Source organism: Lissotriton vulgaris, chromosome 2_1 (genome assembly GCF_964263255.1).
Source record: "Lissotriton vulgaris chromosome 2_1, aLisVul1.2, whole genome shotgun sequence".
Taxonomy (NCBI): domain Eukaryota; kingdom Metazoa; phylum Chordata; class Amphibia; order Caudata; family Salamandridae; genus Lissotriton; species Lissotriton vulgaris.
Genome location: NC_141687.1, coordinates 1,143,395,246 through 1,143,414,878, shown reverse-complemented (window position 1 = coordinate 1,143,414,878; position 19,633 = coordinate 1,143,395,246). Strand labels below are relative to the sequence as shown.

The window sequence follows — 19,633 nt, the reverse complement described above, 5'->3', positions numbered from 1 at the left end:
CTGAAGGCGGAGCATTGCACCCTGATCCTAATTGCTCCAGCGTGGCAGCGCCAACACTGGTCCACGGAACTTCACCTCCTATCACAGGAACCGCCAATCCAATTCAAACCTGGCCCGACTCTCCTGACAATGAACCAAGGTCAAGTCCAGCATCCGGATCCAGCATCTCTCAGTTTGTCGGCTTGGCTCCTGAGTTCAGAGAGTTTCAGAACCTAGACATTTCTCAAGAATGCAGGACCATTTTAGCCCGGGCTCGGGCAGAGAGTACAAACAAAACGTTTTCTCTTAAATGGAAAAGGTTCTGTGTATGGTGTAAAGCAAATAAGATACATCCTTTTTCTTCCACTCCAGCACAAATCCTTCCTTACCTGCTCCATTTAGCGCATTCCGGACTGGTGCATGCCTCCATTAAAGTTCACCTGGCTGCGATTTCGCGCTTCAGGCGTTCATCGACTGGCTCTACTCTCTGGTCCGAGAGACTAGTTAAACAGTTTCTAAAAGGCCTTTTCAGGACATATCCTCCGGTGAGAGCTTTACCACCCACCTGGCTATTGAACATCGTCCTTGCTCAACTCATGAAACATCTATTTGAGCCAATACACAAAGCAGACATCAAATACCTGTCCTGGAAAACCGCTCTCTTGCTGGCACTCACATCTGCAAGGCGGGTTGGTGAGCTACAAGCTCTCTCCATCCAGGATCCTTTCTTGCAATTCAAACAGGACAGAGTCATTCTACGAACCAATCCTAAATTCATCCCTAAGGTTCCATCTAATTTTCACTTGAATGAGCCTGTAATTTTGCGGACTTTTTCCCAAATTCAGTTTCTGCAGCGGAGAGGTCTTTCCACTCTTTAGACCTCAAGCGTTGTCTAAAATTCTACATTCATCGAACAGAACAGTTTCGGAAATCCAACCAACTGTTTGTTGCTTTCAGTAGGCCTAGAAAAGGCCTTCCTCTGACACAACAGAGCATTTCCCGTTGGATCTCAGCAGCAATAACTTTCTGCCATCAACAGGCAAATCATCCTTTGCATTCAAGAGTGAGAGCTCATTCTACCAGAGCGGTCTCTACTTCAATGGCACTCTTTGCAGGAGTGCCCATTCTCGACATATGCAGAGCAGCGACGTGGAAGACACCACATACGTTCACCAAGCACTACTGCTTGGATTCTGAACTCATGAAAGATGCAGCTGTGGGTCAAGCAGTACTTCGTCATCTATTTCACTAGAGGTGAGCCTTCTCTTTCATCCCACCTGCCTTTATTTCATTGTTTGGAGGTACTTGTTCTGTTTCACAAATGGTATTCTTATATCGTGTGATTTTACATGTTGTACCTTACGAAATGTGCTGGATATTGCTTGTTACTCTGATTCAGGCATGTGAATCTATGAAAGATACCCATAATACTGGATAAGAAATGCGTTACTTACCTGTAACTGCAGTTATCCAGTATTAGTATCTTTCATAGATTCACATGCAACCCACCCACCTCCCTTGGAAGGGCTCACCTTAGTTCTCTCAGTAGGTACTATTTATCACTGTGCTTACGAAAATTTGAGGGACTAGGGCTCCTTCCAGGAAGGTTCTAGAGGGTGGTGAGATCTGATTGGCTCACCTGTTGGCCTAGCCTTGCCTGAGCCACGCCACGCCAGACCGAGTGCAGCGAGCACAGAGCAGCCGAGCAGGAGCTGGAGCGGGAAGGATACGGAGAGCACCTTGCGTCCGCTGGACGACTGCCGTCATCTACTAGCGGTAAGCGGGAAGAGGGCCTACCGCCGCAAATCTCGTCCCCGCCTGGGATTACAGCGGAGCCCGCGGGGGAGAGGAGGCGCGAGCCGGAGGGCCGCCGAGAGTCACTAAAGGCACAAGAGACGTGAAAGCGGAGGACGCCAACGTCCGCGAGCCCCACCCAGCTACCATTCAGCCCCTATCAGCCCCGTTTAGCAGACTTGAACATTCAGCTGGAGCAGCGATCCAGCAGAGTCTGCAGGGGGGAAACAAGTTGCAATAACTGCGTAAAGGAGGCTCCTAAAGGTGCAAAAGACACCTAGGAAGAGCTTTGTAATTTAAGCACCAGTCCAAAAGAAGCTTAGGATCTACAGTGAAGTAGGTGCTTTATTAAACACAACAAAGTGCAATCGTGGCAAGGAAAGTTGGCGGAAGGCACCTAAGGCAGAACAGAGGTAAGTGATTAACTTGTAATAAAGTAAAATCTAATAATTAAGTGTTACACCTACATTTGAACAATAGTTTTGTACCCAGAAATGGTACCCAAAAAAGGGACAAATTTACGTACAGGGGATGAACAAGGGAGGAGTAAATCAATGGAGGGCTCAAAATCTCTGGAAGAGAGCCAGGAAAGTCAAGTATCTTCCTTGAACAATAGTAAGGGGAAAAGAAAGAAAAGGAAAGTTAAAAAAGCAACGAAGAATGCCCGGAAGGCAAAAAGAGGTGGCAATCAAACGACTAATAAACAGAAAGAGAACACAGGAGTGACAAAGTCCATAAAGGAGTTTGTGGGTAAACACTATAAATCATTAAATCCAGCGATAACATCGGAGATAGATGAAGAAATTGTGGAAATTGGTGGAGAAATTGGTGAAATCTCAGGCAAGCTGGACGAAAGACAAAGACGGTTAGAAAAGGGAGAAAACCATGAAGAAGTCAACCTGGATAGCAAAGAGGAAGGGGAGAACCACAAAACTATAAACCTGACTCTGCAAAGCCAAAATCACCAAATCTCGGCGCCTCGATTATCATCATCTCCTAAGTTGTTCTCACAGCTGTCACCAGGAAACGAAGGTCATAGGGGAAATGAAGACCAGAACCAGAGTGTTATCTGGGGAGGCGCGCCAGATCAATTCCAGCAGCTCTATCCACAGCAAAAAACCCCAATTCATCAAGAGAGCATAAGGTCTATCAACCCAGTAAACCCTGTCAGAAACACTATACAGGATTCGGTGATCTCTGAAACTCCTACATCTTCGCTGATGGAGCTAATCTTGTTACTACAGAAGGCACTACAAGGAATCCTGGAAGTGAGTCTCTCAAATAACGGATTGATGAAAGCTCAGAAACAACACCTAAAGAAAATAGAAGAAGAACTAGGAGAAATAAAGAGCAAAATGCCAAACAAGGTAATGACAATGGATACAACCCCTTCAATGGAGAAAAGTGACATGATAATATTAGAAGAAGAAAGTAGGGTATCTCTGGAAAGAGCTCCCCAACCCGCAGAACAAACAGCAAAGGAGGTAGAAGAGTCTGCAGATAATGTATACATATCAAGAAGACCAATGCTGATAAAAAGGCGCGGGGGGTATGTCACACGTGGGGCCACGAACAGGACAGGAAAAAATAGGCAACTGAAACAAGTAGGGAAGAGAAAAGGGAAGGACACCGCGACGGGGGAGGTACAGTCAGGCTTAAATGCATCAGCACCGACCTTTACAGCAATTAGACCCACACATGTAGAGGTAAAAACCCCAAAGACCCCAAGGACCCTGAGAGAACCAAGGAAAATGCAGAGATGCAAGGAGGCAATTGAGATCCCCCCCTCCACCCGTACGACGAAACAGAAAGTAAGGCTAATGGACGAACAAGTTTCTGAACAAAGGACAGTAAGACCTCAGGTACATGAAGAACCCAATATGAGAAAGAACGGACGGCAAACAGGGAGATCAATCGCCTGTCAACAGGCGCAGGTAACCAACTCGAATCTATATGAGAGAGACAAGAACAATTGGTTATTTCTGGACCAAGTACCAGCTGGGAGGAAAGAGAAGCCGACAAGAAATCCTAGACCCCTAAATAGGGCATTGATTTTGACCGCATTTGAAAAATGCGGCAGCCTGAAGGGGATCGGTACTAAAGACCTACAGCATGTTGGTTTTGTAGAATATAGGTATGGAAAGGAAATAACAAAAATCACCCTTCATTCAGACCTGGTAAAAAGGGCAATCCAGAAAGCCTCAAATGAGAAAACAGGGAATAAGGATTATCCCAGAGAGGGAAATAAAAACCTCCAAAGATAACAATTTCTTAAAACAGCATGCCGGGCTACAGAAGAGACAAGTGATTCTCTATAGAGAAACGGAAAAGGATTTAAGCCGCTTGAACGTCGTAATAGACAACACAAGGAACGACTCCTCATGGGGTAACTGGTCGTTACATAGTAATCCAATGGGAGAAGGTAATGTAAGTAATTCGTTGGATACGGAGGAAGAAGGTGTTTTGAGTGACGTTGAATAGGATGGAGGGGGGTCGCAAGATTTAGGTCTCTTAACCTGGAACATAAACGGGCTAGGCAATGAGCAAAAACGGGAATATATAAAGGAAGTTATAAATAAAGTGGACATTGCCTGCCTGCAAGAGACCTGGCTATGCGACAACACCCCTACATTTGACGGTTCTGTCCAGATACAGCAGTCAGCCATAAAGAAAAATCATGGACGGCCCTCGGGGGGGCTGCTGACATTGGTATCAACAAAAGTTATGAGGGAAATTGAACTGTTGAATACAAAATGTAAATGGGTACAATCATGCAGAATTGAACTTATGAAGGTGGAACAGAAGTATAAAATGATGATTTTAATGAATGTATACATGCAGTGGGATGACGGGGAGGAGTATGAAAGGGAAATGAGGTGTTTTAAAGATGATGTAGACAGTACTCTAGAAAAATATCCCGCAGATACAATAATAATAATGGGGGATTTTAACCATAAACTAAACCCAAAAAAGGCAGACCTTTGGAATAGGGAACAGTTAGAGGTGTATGGAATAAACCCGGCTAGGTTCCCAATTGGGGAAATCTCGAAACAAGACCTTGGTCTAGTACACACCTTAGGAGGTAGGGGCTTTCACTGCGTAAATGGGAGAATAGAGACAGACTTCCCAGCAGGAATTGCCCAATTGATTATATATTCTTGCAGGCCTGGAATTTCACCCAGATTAGGGATTTTAGGTTAGAACAAAAAGAAGTGAGTGATCACAAACTCCTGCATATAATAATATCAGGGGGAAGGGAATTACAGAGAGAAAGGGTGATCACCCAGGAGGTCGAGTATCCCAAACGGGTGACGACACGTCTTACTGAGGAATATATCGAAAAATTGAAGGCCATGCAAATAAAAATTGTACCCGAAAACTGTGAGAATAAAAAATTGGAATGGTTTATAGGGAAATTAGAAGAGGTGGTCCAATGCCTAAAGATAAAACTAAAAGGGAATAAACTCACAAGGGTAAAACAAATAAACCGATGTAAAGGGTTTTCTGTGGTGTGCCAAAATAAGAAAAAGGAGATACGTGCAGTACAAAGAAGACAAAAAAAGAACTTTACACTGGAGAGACAAGACCAGCTAGTCAAGCAGAAAAAAGAATTCAAGATAATGGTAACCAATGCAAAAAGGGTATATAAAGAAAAATGCTGGTTAGAATTATTAGAAGCCATAGAGAATAAAAATCTAAGGCAATTCTGGAGATTAGTAAAGTCTGTAGCGGGAACATCAGATGGAGAATTGAATTGTGTGGTGAGTGAGGCTGCATGGGAAGGGTACATAAGGGATCTGTACGGGGTAAGGACTCCCAGAGAGGAGGTGGAGACTAAAATATGGCAAGAAATCTCAGATGACCTATTACTTCAATTCAATGAAGAACAAGTTGAGCTCACAATAAAAGAACTCAAGTTAACTCGGGCAGCAGGACCGGACAACCTTCCTGCTATAATCTTGAAATCCGATGTTAAATGGTGGGCACGATTTCTTGCCAAGATGTTCCAGGTAATACTAAAAGAAGGGGTAATGCCACCAACCTGGAAAGGGGCCATAATTAGGCCAATCCACAAGAAAGGGAGCAAAGAGGCGCCACAAAACTACCGGCTAATCAATCTGCTAGATATAGGCGAGAAAGTGTTTTCTAAAATTGTGCTGAAACAATTGAATGCATGGGTAGACGAGTTTCAAATAATACCCACAGAACAGGGTGGATTTAGAGCAGGCCACTCTACAATAGACCACGGATTTGCTCTATGGGCGATGGCGATGAAGTCGACGGAACAGAACGGCAAGTTATGCTGCTGTTTTGTCGACTTCAGAGCAGCCTTTGACTCTGTGGATCGGGCCTGCCTATGGGAGTTATTAGAGAGGTTGAAGATTCCTAATGATCTCCTCATAATAATAAAAGAACTCCGCAGGGAAAACTGGGGGCAAGTAATTAAGGATAAGGTGGGTTCTTTGACCCCAAAAATACCCATTGCCAATGGATTAAGACAGGGCTGTGTGCTGGCCCCACAGCTTTTTTCGATCTTCCTGTCAGATCTTCCGGCACATTTAGAGGTGGAGGGTAGTGCCAGCCCTAAAATGGATGGCAATAAAATACCCTGCTTATTTTACGCAGACGATCTGGTGATAGTAGACCAGACCGAGAGGGGCCTACAAAAGAAGCTTAACGCCTTCAATACATACTATGCCAGTAAACTCTTAACTATCAATTTGGATAAAACTAAAACCCTATGCTTCGGGAAAAAGATAAGCAAATTTACTTGGTATATAGGTGAGCTCAAACTGGAGACAGTTGTTGAATATCGATACCTGGGTTTATGGTTCGATAGGGCTTTAAATTGGAACTCCCACCTGGAAACCCAAAAAGCAAAGGCACTCTCTTCCATATGTGGTCTAAAAAGGTAAAATGGGGACTATGGAGAGATGTCACACCGACCTATGCTGAGAGCTTTCGAATCAATGATACCTTCTCAAGTTTTATATGGCGTTGAGATCCTTTATTTGAGCGGTAAGGGATCCTGGGACGTGATAGAGGGGAATTGCTTAAAAAGGCTCTTATCCCTTCCTCAATCTTCGATGATACAAGCCATCAATATAGAAATAAGCACAAAATCCTGGAAAATACAAACCCAGATGGCTGTGATTAGATTCTGGAAGAGATTGGAAGACCCCGAAAGCCAAAAAGTAGCACACTGGTGTCGCAATTAAATACTGAGAAGCGAGCTAAAATGGGCAAAGGTCAGTAGGGACAAACTGAAAGGAATCTGTAACTCATTAGAGATTGACTGGGTCCAGGAAACGCTTCAAGTCCTTAGTACCAAAGGGGAGCTGAAGCAAAGGGGGAAAGAAGTTTCTAAATTGATTGATATAGGCTATCTAACAAAGAAAAAATCAGTGGCGCATATGCTAAATGCTTGGTCCAACGAAAATTGGTTCCCCTCCTTGATAGATTACCTAACCGCGGGTTCAGGCAAGAGATCCTGAGGTATCGAATTGGGATTAACCCGTGGATAGTAAACAAAGAGCTCAAAACTAAAATGCTAGATCAAGAAGGCCGTTGCAGGTGTAAGTTGGGAACCAAGGGAGACTTGCCGCATATCCTGTTGGACTGTCTGTCACTCCTAGAGCAGAGAAAACTATGGCTGCGCCCGGTTTTCCTAAAATATGGAATAAAAACAAGGTTGCAGGCAGCCAGCCTTCTAACAGAAATACCCTTCATTGATATTGTAATTGCCCTCGGGAAATTCTTAAAGGTGGCCCAGAGTGCACTGAGAACCAAGGAAAAAATGTAGTACTGTATGAATTTTAACTGACTGAAATTGTTATGGTGGTAAGAAAGTGAATAGGTTTTAACTTTTATAAATAAGTTTTAAGGTATTTGTAATTTTTACTGGTAGTTTGTATTTTATTGTTTGGACTTTGTATTTTTGAAAATGAAATGTAGAATTGCTTTTTAACGGACTAAATTTTAAAAAAATAAGTATATGAATTTATTGTATACACCCCTTATTGCGTTATGCTCACTGCTTTGTTTAAAGACTACGGTCATAATAAACCTACATTTTGACTTGACTTGACTTGATTGGCTCTTGGCCAAAGTTCAGTCCTTTTTAGGTTTTGACTAGCGATGCATGCGTACGAAGTACGCATGCGCTAGGAAAAATCTTATGATCTGTGTGTGGAGTCGGGTCTACGCCTCCTCCTCCCATTGGCTAGCTCCATAAATGGAGGCTAACCATTGGGAGTTGGCTCTGTCCGTCAATGCCGGACCAGATTCGGGGGCGTTCCCGAGAATTTTTGGCTTTTGGCTACGTAACGCTACGTCAGCCAAAAGCCGGGAACGCCCCTGAATCTGGTCCGGCATTGCCGGCACCTGATTTTCGAGTATTTTGTCCGCTGGCAGGTGCCCACCCTGCCAGGGACCTTGCCGCTGTTGTGGTACCCCGAGCGAGTGCCCACCTCGCTTAATATTTAGATTTAAGGCCGGTGCCCACCCGGCATTGCTCCGTGTCTTTACCGCCGCGGCCCCGAGTGAGAGGAGGAAGCAGCGCCCGCCTTCAAGTCCGCGCTGGGATTGGCCCAGCCGGCCGAGCCCCCTTCCGCGCCATCGCAGGAAGAGGATGAGAGAGCCGGAAGGAGGAAGCAGCCTGCATCGACCGTCCCGAGGCTCCCGAGCACAGGAGGAGCCCCGGGGAAAGAGAACGTCCCTCCGTGGCCACGGAGAGTCCCGAGGATGACATGGTCTCTCCCCTCGTGATTTGTGAGTCACTGCACCCAGCGCGGCCCGAGAGACAGCTGCTCCGAGCGGCGGCGTCCGAGGTAACACGATGCGCGGGAGGCTGCCGCGGGAATGCAGCGCCTATCGCGCGCTTCTGGCCCGTTGTGTATGTCAGTGCAGTGTTTCTCTTTCAGTTTGTGCTGCTGCGATAGTGCGCTTCCCAGGAGCTGTCCCGAGGATGACAGGGTCTCTCCCCTCGTGATTTGTGAGTCACTGCACCCAGCGCGGCCAGAGAGACAGCTGCTCCGAGCGGTGGCGTCTGAGGTAACACGATGCGCGTGTAACTGCACATAACTATATACTGCACATAACTATATACTGCTGTATATATCCCACGTTGCCCGAATGTACACTATGCCCACCATTATGTTGTCTCACAAAACATGCCCGTGCTGCTGTGTTAGACTGCGCATTGCCCTATTGTCCTTGTTATATAACATACTCATCAATACGTTAACTTGACCATATGATTATTTTCGGCATTTTTTACCGCTAATTATGATGTGTCTTTGCTCCGATTTATTTGCGATAATATATGCTCACGCAATAATTTGTGATATACCATACTCAATTATACGTTATTTCAACCATATGTGTATTTGCAGCATTTCTTACCGCAGGCTATGATGTGTCTTTGCATCGATTTACATGCGATAATACTTGTTCACGGAATAATTTTGTTTAGCCCACATTCATCTTTTAATCTACAATCTTGTTCCGACATGTTATCGTTTGTTATACTTTAATTCGTCAATACTACTTCTCTTTGTACATACTTGATCCTGTGTGACTATTAGGACACGCCACTCCCGTTTCACTTCAACATTGTTGTGTGCGCGGCACTTGCCATTTACCCTCCCGTTCAGCCTACTTCAAGTTAGCTTTCTAGCCTTTTAGTTCCCCCCCCCCCCATCACTTCCGGTTCATGCAAAACACACTGCCGGATGGACCGGTATTTAAACTTACGAACACTGCCTCACGACCTCTCACTCTAATACCATGGAGACGAGCAATGAAGCGACCTTCAAACCACTAGGTAAGAGATCAGTAGACCACCTACTGCTTCATTAAGCAGACCGTAGTGCCCCGATACGCCAGCGGCTGATTTTTCTCTGACGTTGCGCTTCTTTAGATCACTCTGGCACAGATGCACCCGTCTGTGCTCTATATTCTCAACCCCTGCGTGACCGCACTTACGGCCCCGTGCTCACCCGATGACCGGGTTGGAATTATCACCGGTTCCTAGGTGAGTGCCTACCTGGGCATATGGCTGACCTCATTTGTTTTTATTTTAGTGCTTCTGTATCTATTTCAGATCACATGATTACCGCTATTGATAAACTGGCATCCGCCCCCCACTTTTGTCTCCCTTCAGATCTTACGAATTACGCCCTTACAGGTAAAATCCCCTCACGTTCTAATTTTGGCTAATTTTCACCATACTTTATGCACGGTCTCTTCACGCATGCTCGCTCACCCCTAGACATCCCAGATCACTATTGGCATGCCATTTACAGGATCAGGTTTGAGTCTCAGCTTAATGGATGTAATGTACCAATGACTTTGTTTACACCAGCCTTTATATAAAGTTTTTTTTTTTCCAATGCTGTTAAAGTAACGTAGACTTAAACATATGCATGTTTGCAAGAATGCTTTAAATTAGTTAATCTAAGAAGACTTCCTCCTGTTTTTAAACGTTTTTGGGAATGTTGGCTCTAAATGCTGCACATGAGATCCTCTGCTCTTCTTTTGGCGTGTTTAGTGCCATGAGGGAGCACAGTCCTGCTTTGGCCTTTTAACAGTAGTCCCTTGGCATCGAAATGAGAGACCGCGTCTCCCGTTCTTTCGTCGCCACTTCCTGCCCTCCTGTAAAAGTGTTGCTGTGTGTCATGCTGCCGTGGACTTGTACAAACGCTCATCGTGCTTCTATTGTTTGAGCGATGAGCTTGTTTCTTGTGCCTGTCTGCCCCGAGGGGGCTACACTTTTCAGGATCTTTAAGGCTGAAACTGTTGCCTTTATCTGTTGGATACAGCCATGTATGCTTCATCCGTGTGCTGGGCACCTCGACTGTGGCGTGGCTTCTGGTGGGTGTCTGGCAGGCTTCTCGCAAGTGAAGGGGTTATGCCAGGTGGAGTGAGCCAGCTGTTACTAGCCCATACTAGCCGGTCTTCCAGAGGCTTTAGCCTCCAATGGATAGTGACTTTGTCCGTCTTAGGAGCCCTCTACTCAAACTGAACGTGCATCCTGTTCTCAGAGGAGACATTGGAGTGGACACATGGGGGGCTAGAGGAGCAGTCTGAGTTTGTGTCACGACGGGGCCACCACAGGGGCCCAATCCACACAAAGTTTACAATAAAAAGCGCCAACCCAGGACGTGCTGTGGATGACATTGTACAGCATCGCCACGTGACTCCTGCAACAAACGAGGCTCATTCGAGGCCGACAAAGGCGCGCACCATCCCGCGCTCGAGTATTTGCAGACAAATCAGGTAAGTACATGGTTGGGACTGAAAACCACAGCAGGGAGAGCAATAAAAAGGAATTAATTGTGCTTTCTCCTGGTGGGAGGGTGGGTGGGGGAGGCCTGCCTTGTAATTCAGTAATTGCATGGGTTGCTTGATGTGTTTTTTCCATTTAATTATGCTCTCTGCTTATTAAAGGGACTCAGTTGCAGAAGTAAACTGCTATTTATGGCGCAAACAAGGCAAATGATTTAGTTCTGGTGGAAGTCGGCCGAGCTTTTAAAGAATTGCTTATGTGGGCCCCTCCGGCCTAGGGGGCTTCGAGGAATCCGCTGCAGCGAGCGGTCAGGGGGAGGCTGGGGGTTCACTGACGTTTTCTACTATTGACCACTGACGTAGCGCTCACCACAAGGTGACAGGTTTTTAGGCACTGGGCCTTGAGCAAGGGAGTAGCCAGGAAAATAAAATACCCAACTCTTCGTGTGACACAACGGAGCAAAGCACGCGAACTCGAGCTTTCCTTTGGAAGCCAGTGACACTTGTTCCTCTTATTGAAATAGTGTGGAATTATGCAATTTACAGCATGATAGAATTTTTTTGTTCAAAACTGCATGTATCTGAATTGACATCTTTTGTTCATTTTTTTCTTCCTTTCATCTTTTTTCCTAATGTTCTTCTTTTATCTTGCCCTCCTTTCTATGCATCTTTCTTCTCTGCTTTCTATTCTTTCTATTTCCCATTCTCCATTCATTTATTACCGCGCATACGTTGCTTTTTCTTACTGCATTATTTAGTTACGTCGGCTCCACAAGCATGCACATAATTCCAGTGGCCTTGGTTATAATCTCGCCTTCAGCATTTGTGCAAAAATCGGGTGCGAGTAAGCACAAGAGTTTGTTGAAAGTAAAATAAAAGTAAAGTCTTTCAAAAAGGGGTCTTCCTCTCCTTTGGTAGCAAGGTTCCCACTGCAGGTTTAGTCCCCCAGGATAGGGACAGGCTCTCTCCTTCAGCTTCCTTTGGTCCTTCTCCTCAGGCAGAGGGGCGTCTTGGTTCACAAGCAGGATCTAATTTACAAGGAGCAGGGCTCCTACTTTTTTACCACATGTGCCCCTGTTGCCTGTGTGTGCCCTCGTGTGCCCCTGTTGCCTGCTTGTGCCTCCGTGTGCCCCTGTTGCCTGCTTGTGCCTTCGTGTGCCCCTGTTGCCTGCTTGTGCCTCCGTGTGCCCCTGTTGCCTGCTTGTGCTGTGTGGGTGTGTATGGAGGGCTCTGTGTGGCTGTGTGTGTGGGAAGCTTTGTGTGGCTGTGTGTGTAGGAAGCTTTGTGTGGCTGTGTGTGTGGGGCTATGTGTGGCTGTGTGTGTGGGGGCTCTGTGTGGGTGTGTGTGTGTGGGGGGGCTCTGTGTGTGTTTGTGTGTGGCATTTGCGAGAGATAAAGCTAGTGGCATTGTAAATGACAATGCCATTTATTTATGTTAAAAAAAAATTAAAAAATAATGTCAAGAGCAATGCCAATAGCTCTAACTTTAACAAAGGCAAAACCATTGCATTGTAAATGCTTGTTACAAAAGGACATGAATATGTTACTAATGAGAGGCCTCTGGCCTATTGTTATGTATATGTCTTTATGACATTACTTTCTTTATATACCGGGGACTCCCACCCCGACGACGGGGAATGATTCAGGCATGTGAATCTATGAAAGATACCAATACTGGATAACTGCAGTTACAGGTAAGTAACGCATTTCTTCTCTGGCGAAAAAGGAGCCTCCGGTGGGGCTGTGCGCCCATTCCACCAGGGTGAATGCTGCCATTGGAGCATTGGGATGTGTTGTCCCATTACAAGACATCTGTCAGGCAGCTACGTGGGCCTCTTGGCACACTTTTACTAAGCACTATTGCCTGGACAGCCAAGTGCGGAGAGACTTCTTTTTTTGCCGTTCTGTTCTCAGGGACTTTCTGGTGTAATCTTAGTTCGCAGACCCACCACCGGGGTTGGTATTGCTGGGGGATCTGTTCTAAGGTAAGGAATCTATCACTAACTTGTTTCTTTCAGATGAACAAGTTACTTACCTTCTGTAACGATTTATCTGTAGAAAACATTGGTAAGTGATAGATTCCTTACCGCCCCACCCATCCTCCCCGCTCTGCGAACTGATTTCTAGGGTTTAGGTCATCCCTTTCAGGGCCCTAGTTTCAATGCACCAGTAGTCAGTATCTTGCATGGCTCTGCGTTCCTTGCGTGGAAATTCGTGTACAGAACTGACAGCTGGCGAGGGCGTCGTCTAAGTAGCTGCTGCGATGTCATCTCGGCGACCACGACGCCAACGACTGACGCGGAGCCGCACGACGCCACCTTCCGACGCGCTGGTGTACTGCTGACTAAAACTTTCCGGCTCCAGTCTGACTCTTGGGGGTAATTCTAAGGTAAGGAATCTATTACTAATGTTTCTTACAGATATATCGTTACCGAAGGTAAGTAACTTGTTCTTTTAGTTAATGCCCATCACGTAAGGATGACCCCTTCTACACTTAAGTATTTACTGCTGCTTATTGTGTGTTCCACACAATGGAAGGAAAATTTCCTTCAGTGTGTATATTTTCTATAGATGCTATAGTACTCAAACACCAAGGTAATACCCATAAAATGGAAAACTTCTGCTAAACGTCTGTGTGCAGGGCTAAAGTAAATAAAGCTAATACTAAATTTTAAGAATTCCACTTCTGTAGCTCTTTTGTGTTAATGCTGATTGTGCCCATCTGTTGATAAAATGACTGACTTTTCTTTTTTGTTAATCATATCTCGGCTGTTCTTTTTGGCTCCAGATTTATCCAGTTAAAACTTGAGCGAGCGACACCAGCAGAGCGCCAGTTGGTCTTCAGTGAGATCCTACAGGCGGCATATCAGCTGATGGTTGATGTGTTTGGCAACTACGTAATACAGAAATTCTTTGAAGTAAGTACTGAATGAGAGATATATATATATATATATATATATATATATATATATATATATATATATATATATATATATATATATATATATATAAATGATATGTTGCTCAGAGGTTCTGGGGATAGAGTGGAATGGCTTTTTGTCTTCATTTAAGTAGTATTTTTTTCTGATTGATACTGCTAACTGCATATTTTGCAGTTTGAATTGTTTCTGGATTCACATGCTGTGCTTTATTCTGCCATTTAGTGCTTGGGCCAGGAATAGTCTCTCCTTTTTTGATTTTTCTTTAGGCATTGCCTATAACTATTTGGTGCTAGGTCTGCCCTTGTACGACATCAGTCGTATGCCTTAGAAGCCCCTCAATGGTGCCATCTTTAGATTCTATTTTTTTGCTGTTGACTCTTGAAGCACATTCCTGAACTCTGGGTCGAAAAGCAGGAAATAGAAAATCAAGAGGAAACGCTTGATTAACAGGAATAATCTTCCAGCACTGACAGATGTTGAAGGAAGACTTAGAAAAACGCCAAAGTGTTTCAGAGGGGCCCACAAGTGTATTTACCGGGTGTCACAAAGAATGAAAAAGGGTATGGATCACTCTTCTCTGGTTTTTCCTGTCACCCTAAAGTTCTCCCAAAAGGACAGCCACAAGGTCTTGTAGCCTTTGTTTGCTGAGGGATCATTAATTGAAGGACTCAAAGGCATGAGGCAAATTATAGCCATAGATGCTGACCGCTAGATAGAACAAGCATTGGAAATGCAATAAGTCTCGCATTTGTTGGAGTTGGAGCTATTGGCATTATAAATGCCAATTATTTTTTACCTATTTAATAGTTATGCCCTCCCTACCTTAATAAAAGAAAGAACTCTGTTGTGTTTTTTTAATGTAATACACCTGCAATGGTGCCACATCGCTGGGAGTGAAAATGGCAATTCAGACTCCACTTTAAAACAAGCAGTGTTGTGAGGGTGCAGTACAACAGGCTGTCACTAGGTGTCCCTTGGGACCTCTTTTCGCCACATATGCTACCGCACCCTGCAACATTGCTAGACAAAGGATATGACTCAGTGGTGAGAGCTGCCGCCTAGTGAGTTGGGGATCCATTTTCAAGTCTGCTGTCGGCTCAACATACTGTGAAATGAGCCGATAGTTTCATTTCCCCAAGCCCATGGCTAGGTGTGCTATATAAATAAACTTGTTTATTGTAAAATAACATAAGAATTCAATGCACCGATCTCGGGGGCAGGCAAGCAATGTTGTGCAGGGGGTAGGGGTAGACTGTAAAGAGATAATAAACGAGGGGTTCCCATTGCAAATTATGCATAAAGTAAACTAAAAAAGCTAGCAAAACAGCTGTGGCCTCGGAGGGGTGTGAGGGCCTGCAAGCAGTGTTGTGGGAGGGGAGAGGGGGAGGCACTGGGAGATAAAGCGACAGCAAGCAAATGATGCAACCGAAGTTTCATTGCACAAGTAAACAGAAAAGTTAATAAGCAAAGAGGCAGCCAACTAAAAATAAGAGTTCTCTCCAAGTATAAATAACCTGAACAGTAAGAACACATGTAAGAGGTGTAGTCCACATGGGAGGAAACAACATTCCAAAAGAATGGACTACTAAGTGTATTTATCAATAAACATTTTTAAAGGACAGCAATAGAAACCTATTAAAAACATGGTAGTTATCAAAGCCATATCCTAGATACGGCAAGTCTCAAAGACCGCGCAAGCACTGCCTGGGCGAGACCTAAAACCACAATGGTATCATTTTCACCATTGTTATATTATATGGAATTGCATGACAATCGTTCACATTAAGACCAACTTTGTATAAACATTAATAAACGTGACACATTGACATAAAAACCATTCATTCACAGCACGCATGCACAAGTGGAAGAAAAAAAGTGAGGAGTCAGGGAACCATGCGCTATCCCAGTGTGTTCTTTACTTAGTGTTCAAGGGCTACTTGCTGCATCGTCTGTTCAGATTGGGCGCCTCCTATAGTCATCCAAGGTGCGTGCCCAAACTGTTTAAATCTGGGAAATCCCTACACTTGTATTAGTCGGCAGCGCGAGCATACCCCTTGGATAGGAACGATAACTATAATTTAGAAAGCGGGGAGTTGATTTGCCGTCTCTTGTCTGTTCATTGGAGCACACATATGATCTGTGTTTTGTTAGGTTACGGAGAATCTGTTTGTGACCGTAAAGAATAAAGAAAGAGATCACACCTGAACACCAGGCATCACCTTTGTACAATGTGCATTATGTGATTATCTTAATTTATATACTTGAGCTAGTGTGTGCTATAGATAGGTATGCTTATTATCTGTTTTTCTCAAATTGGGTTTTGGGGAAGTGAGGCGATTAACTTTCCTCACTTAAAGCACCTTGTATAATGACTATCAGAATTATGTTGTAAATACATCTGTGCAATTGCCCCTTATCACCAACACTCGTCAAATCACCCATCTATATTACACCAGTAAAGTAACCACTTTTGACTTACGTGTCCCTGGTAATGAGGTGATTGTGAGCCAACTTAATTTATCATGGAAACTTGACAACCACAGAATACTTACCTCACTAATTTGGAAAAAGATGTCATGAGTAATTACACAACCTCACGGAAAAGGAATTGCACAAACCCACCTCCTGCATTTCCAAACCTGACCCATTTCTACACCATTACCACACCACTCTCCATGGCAGAAGTGGAACACAGGTAAGGTATGGTAACCATTGATTTTGATGCCATACCGGGGCCAGGAGAAGGGTGTTACAAGTGGGGGAGGAGAGCTCCCAAAAAGTGCCAACTCGGACTCAAGCCAGATGCTGACTGAATACTGAAATTCTTTTCCCCAGTTCAAATAATTCCACAATTGAATATATCATTAAGTGGTTCTATTAGGAAAATGATCATTCCACAATTTCCCACACAAATACTTGTGATAACCCTTTTTTAAAAAAAAATAGAAAAATCCCAGTGATGCTGCCAATCATGAAAGTGACCTGTTTAGAAACAAATCAGAAAGTTAGGTTGTCTGTGTAGTTCGCCCCATAATTTTTTTTTTTTTTAAAAAGCCCATTATAAATTAGAAAATTGTCTTGAAAAGAAAGGGCGTCTGAGTTATAAGGAAAGAAATGGCCCACTGATTTGTCGGCTCAAACAAAATTGGTAGAATTATGGCCAATTACTTTATGTCCAAACAAGAGAGATGGACGAGGCCGGTTACCAACACTTGACAACATTTGCTGATAAAAGAAATACTGAATGTCACCGAAAATTATATGGTGCACTATATCACTCCAAACTCTGACCAAGAATGTATAAATTGTTTCCTACCTCGTGGGTATCGTTGAAACATTTCTGAGTTTGACAGAACTAAAATTAAAAGAATGGATAAAAATTGACCAATAAAAAAACAGGCGTCCGAACCTTGAAATTAGGAAAACACCTTAAATCGCCAACTTCTAAAAACTACGGGTTCATTAATTTAGCAGTCAAAGGCAAATAAGGAGTTTGGTTAGAAAAGCAATTGTGTGCTCCCCAAGCCTGGAAAAACGTAATTGAAGCAGAAGAAATGCAAAAATTAAGCAAGAGTCCCGAAAAAATGAAAAGAAACATCCAGTCATACATTAGATGAGGTGGTCTATTTGATCTTATTTCACAACTTTTCAGCGACTTATGCCCCTTAAGTACCATTATTTATAGGGTAGCAAGGTGGACTTTCACTATGGGCCATGAGACATTCGCTTCAAGGCCATATCCATTTCGGTAGTAGCTATTTGTGCTTTACATAAGTGTTACTTACTTTTTATCTGGGCACAAGTCCTAAATAGAGAAGTGGGGGGGGACTAGCCAACTTAGGCAGTATGCAAGTGACATCATGGCGCGTGACATCACGGCATCACAGGAAGTGTCATCTCAACCATGACCTCACAGGAAGTAACATCAGGTCTCAACACTTCACACATTTCGCATGTCGATAACGGGTACAATTGAGCTTAAGTATTTGTGAATAACAATCTGTGTGCCTTTTTTCCCATTATTTGCATTTCCATCTTTGTGTGAGGTTCAGATTTCTGAGTCAGGATTGTTAAAAGTTTATATTATTCTTGGGGGCACGACATGGTAACACTGAGCAATTCGCTGAGCGCCAAAGAATAAGATTGTATTAAAAAAAGTCCCTAAATGCATGGGCAAGCTTCTGCGTACTGCAAATATGTAAATATACCACACACACACACACACACACACACACACACACACACACACACACAGAGCTGCTGCAGTACTTTATTTAGCTACTAGACTAAATTCCTCCTCTTCTCGCACCCCTTATATGTATCTACCCGGTGTGCTCAAAAATTGAATAATTTCAGTTGTCTTTGCATAGAAAATGTGAAGTAGAAAATTATAGTTATTTTATTTTAGGAGCCTCACTTCATGTCTTTTCTGCCACTCTGCTCATTTCGCTAAAGTTTATTTTAACAGTTTTTTTGCCAGACGAATACATCTGATGTGATCGCTAAAATGCTGCGCTTAAAATGGCACCAATTGCGCTACTTACATCGACCGTACAGTCAACTCAATCTAATGTTTCAGTATAATAATGGACAGAAATTAGAACTTCCGGGTTTCAAGACAGCCAATCCCACTTATAAACATATTACAGAAGGTGCATGGTAGGAAGTGGTAACATATGAAGTGGCCTAAGATTGAAGGTTTGGTTGCACATTCACCAATCCTTATGCACGACACAGAATTATAAATTACTGATTGGCTGTGAATCCAATCTCACTGCCAGATAACAGAATGAAGTCCACATGTTCCTGCACTGAGAGTATCAATCACAAATCTTCATTCGGGTCGCGTGTCCTCGTTTCAGACTGTGCAGAACATTGCTTATGGATTTTGTCATTACTCCGTCAAGAACTCCATTTTAAATTTGAGTTGGGCGGTGATAGGATGGCTCAGATGTTGCCACTCACTATTCTAGATGTCCGAGAGGAGGCGGATAGATTAAGGTATGGGTGGCTCTGAAGGCAGTTTGGGAGGAGTAAGGGTGACCCCGTGAGGCCGGAGTGAGCTCTAGGACCCAATCAACTGGCTCCTTCGTCACCTGTTCCAGTGACCGACACAGGAATGTACGTCCAACAGCCAGCCTTTACCCTGGAATCCATTGGTACCGGCTGTATTGCCTACGTTTCATGTGTTTAATCTGGGTTAGTCATTGACATAAGGGGTCAGGTGGGGCCACTGGCAGGGTATCAGGCGGAAGCAGTTTAAAGCATCTGTTACATATACGGGGCATAAGCCTTAAACAAACTGCTAATTAAAACAAGCAGCTGCACTCACTGTTTGGGAGAGGGTGCAAAGATGGAGCATTTGTTTATGTAAGTCAAATAAAGCGCTGCCGCGATGCACTCAAGACAAATGGTGGGTGCGGGCACAGGAATGTAGACGCCTCCCTGCGTGCAACTCTGCTCGCTCCCGAGACCCGTAGGCCATGGAAGTCTCTTGGAAGTCTGAAGTGATTCCAAGAGGCCCTCTTCCTAGAGCAGCGCATGCGCGTTTCGCTGTGCAAGACCTAAACAAAGGTAGACTCACCATGCAATGGCACAGACTGGGAAGCACACTCCCCGGTAGAGCTGGA

The 19,633-nt window shown here is 44.2% G+C and overlaps 1 protein-coding gene across 23 annotated transcripts in view; it reads left to right on the top strand.

Annotated features, from left to right (window-relative positions):
* Window positions 1-19,633, top strand: part of PUM1 (pumilio RNA binding family member 1) — a 1,043,345-nt gene that overhangs the window by 833,565 nt on the left and 190,147 nt on the right. For all 23 annotated transcript variants that reach the window (XM_086956835.1, XM_086956828.1, XM_086956827.1 and 20 more), the window contains one exon: window positions 13,850-13,979. In XM_086956835.1, the coding sequence (XP_086812961.1) occupies window positions 13,850-13,979 (130 nt within the window). The remainder of the gene's footprint in view (window positions 1-13,849; window positions 13,980-19,633) is intronic.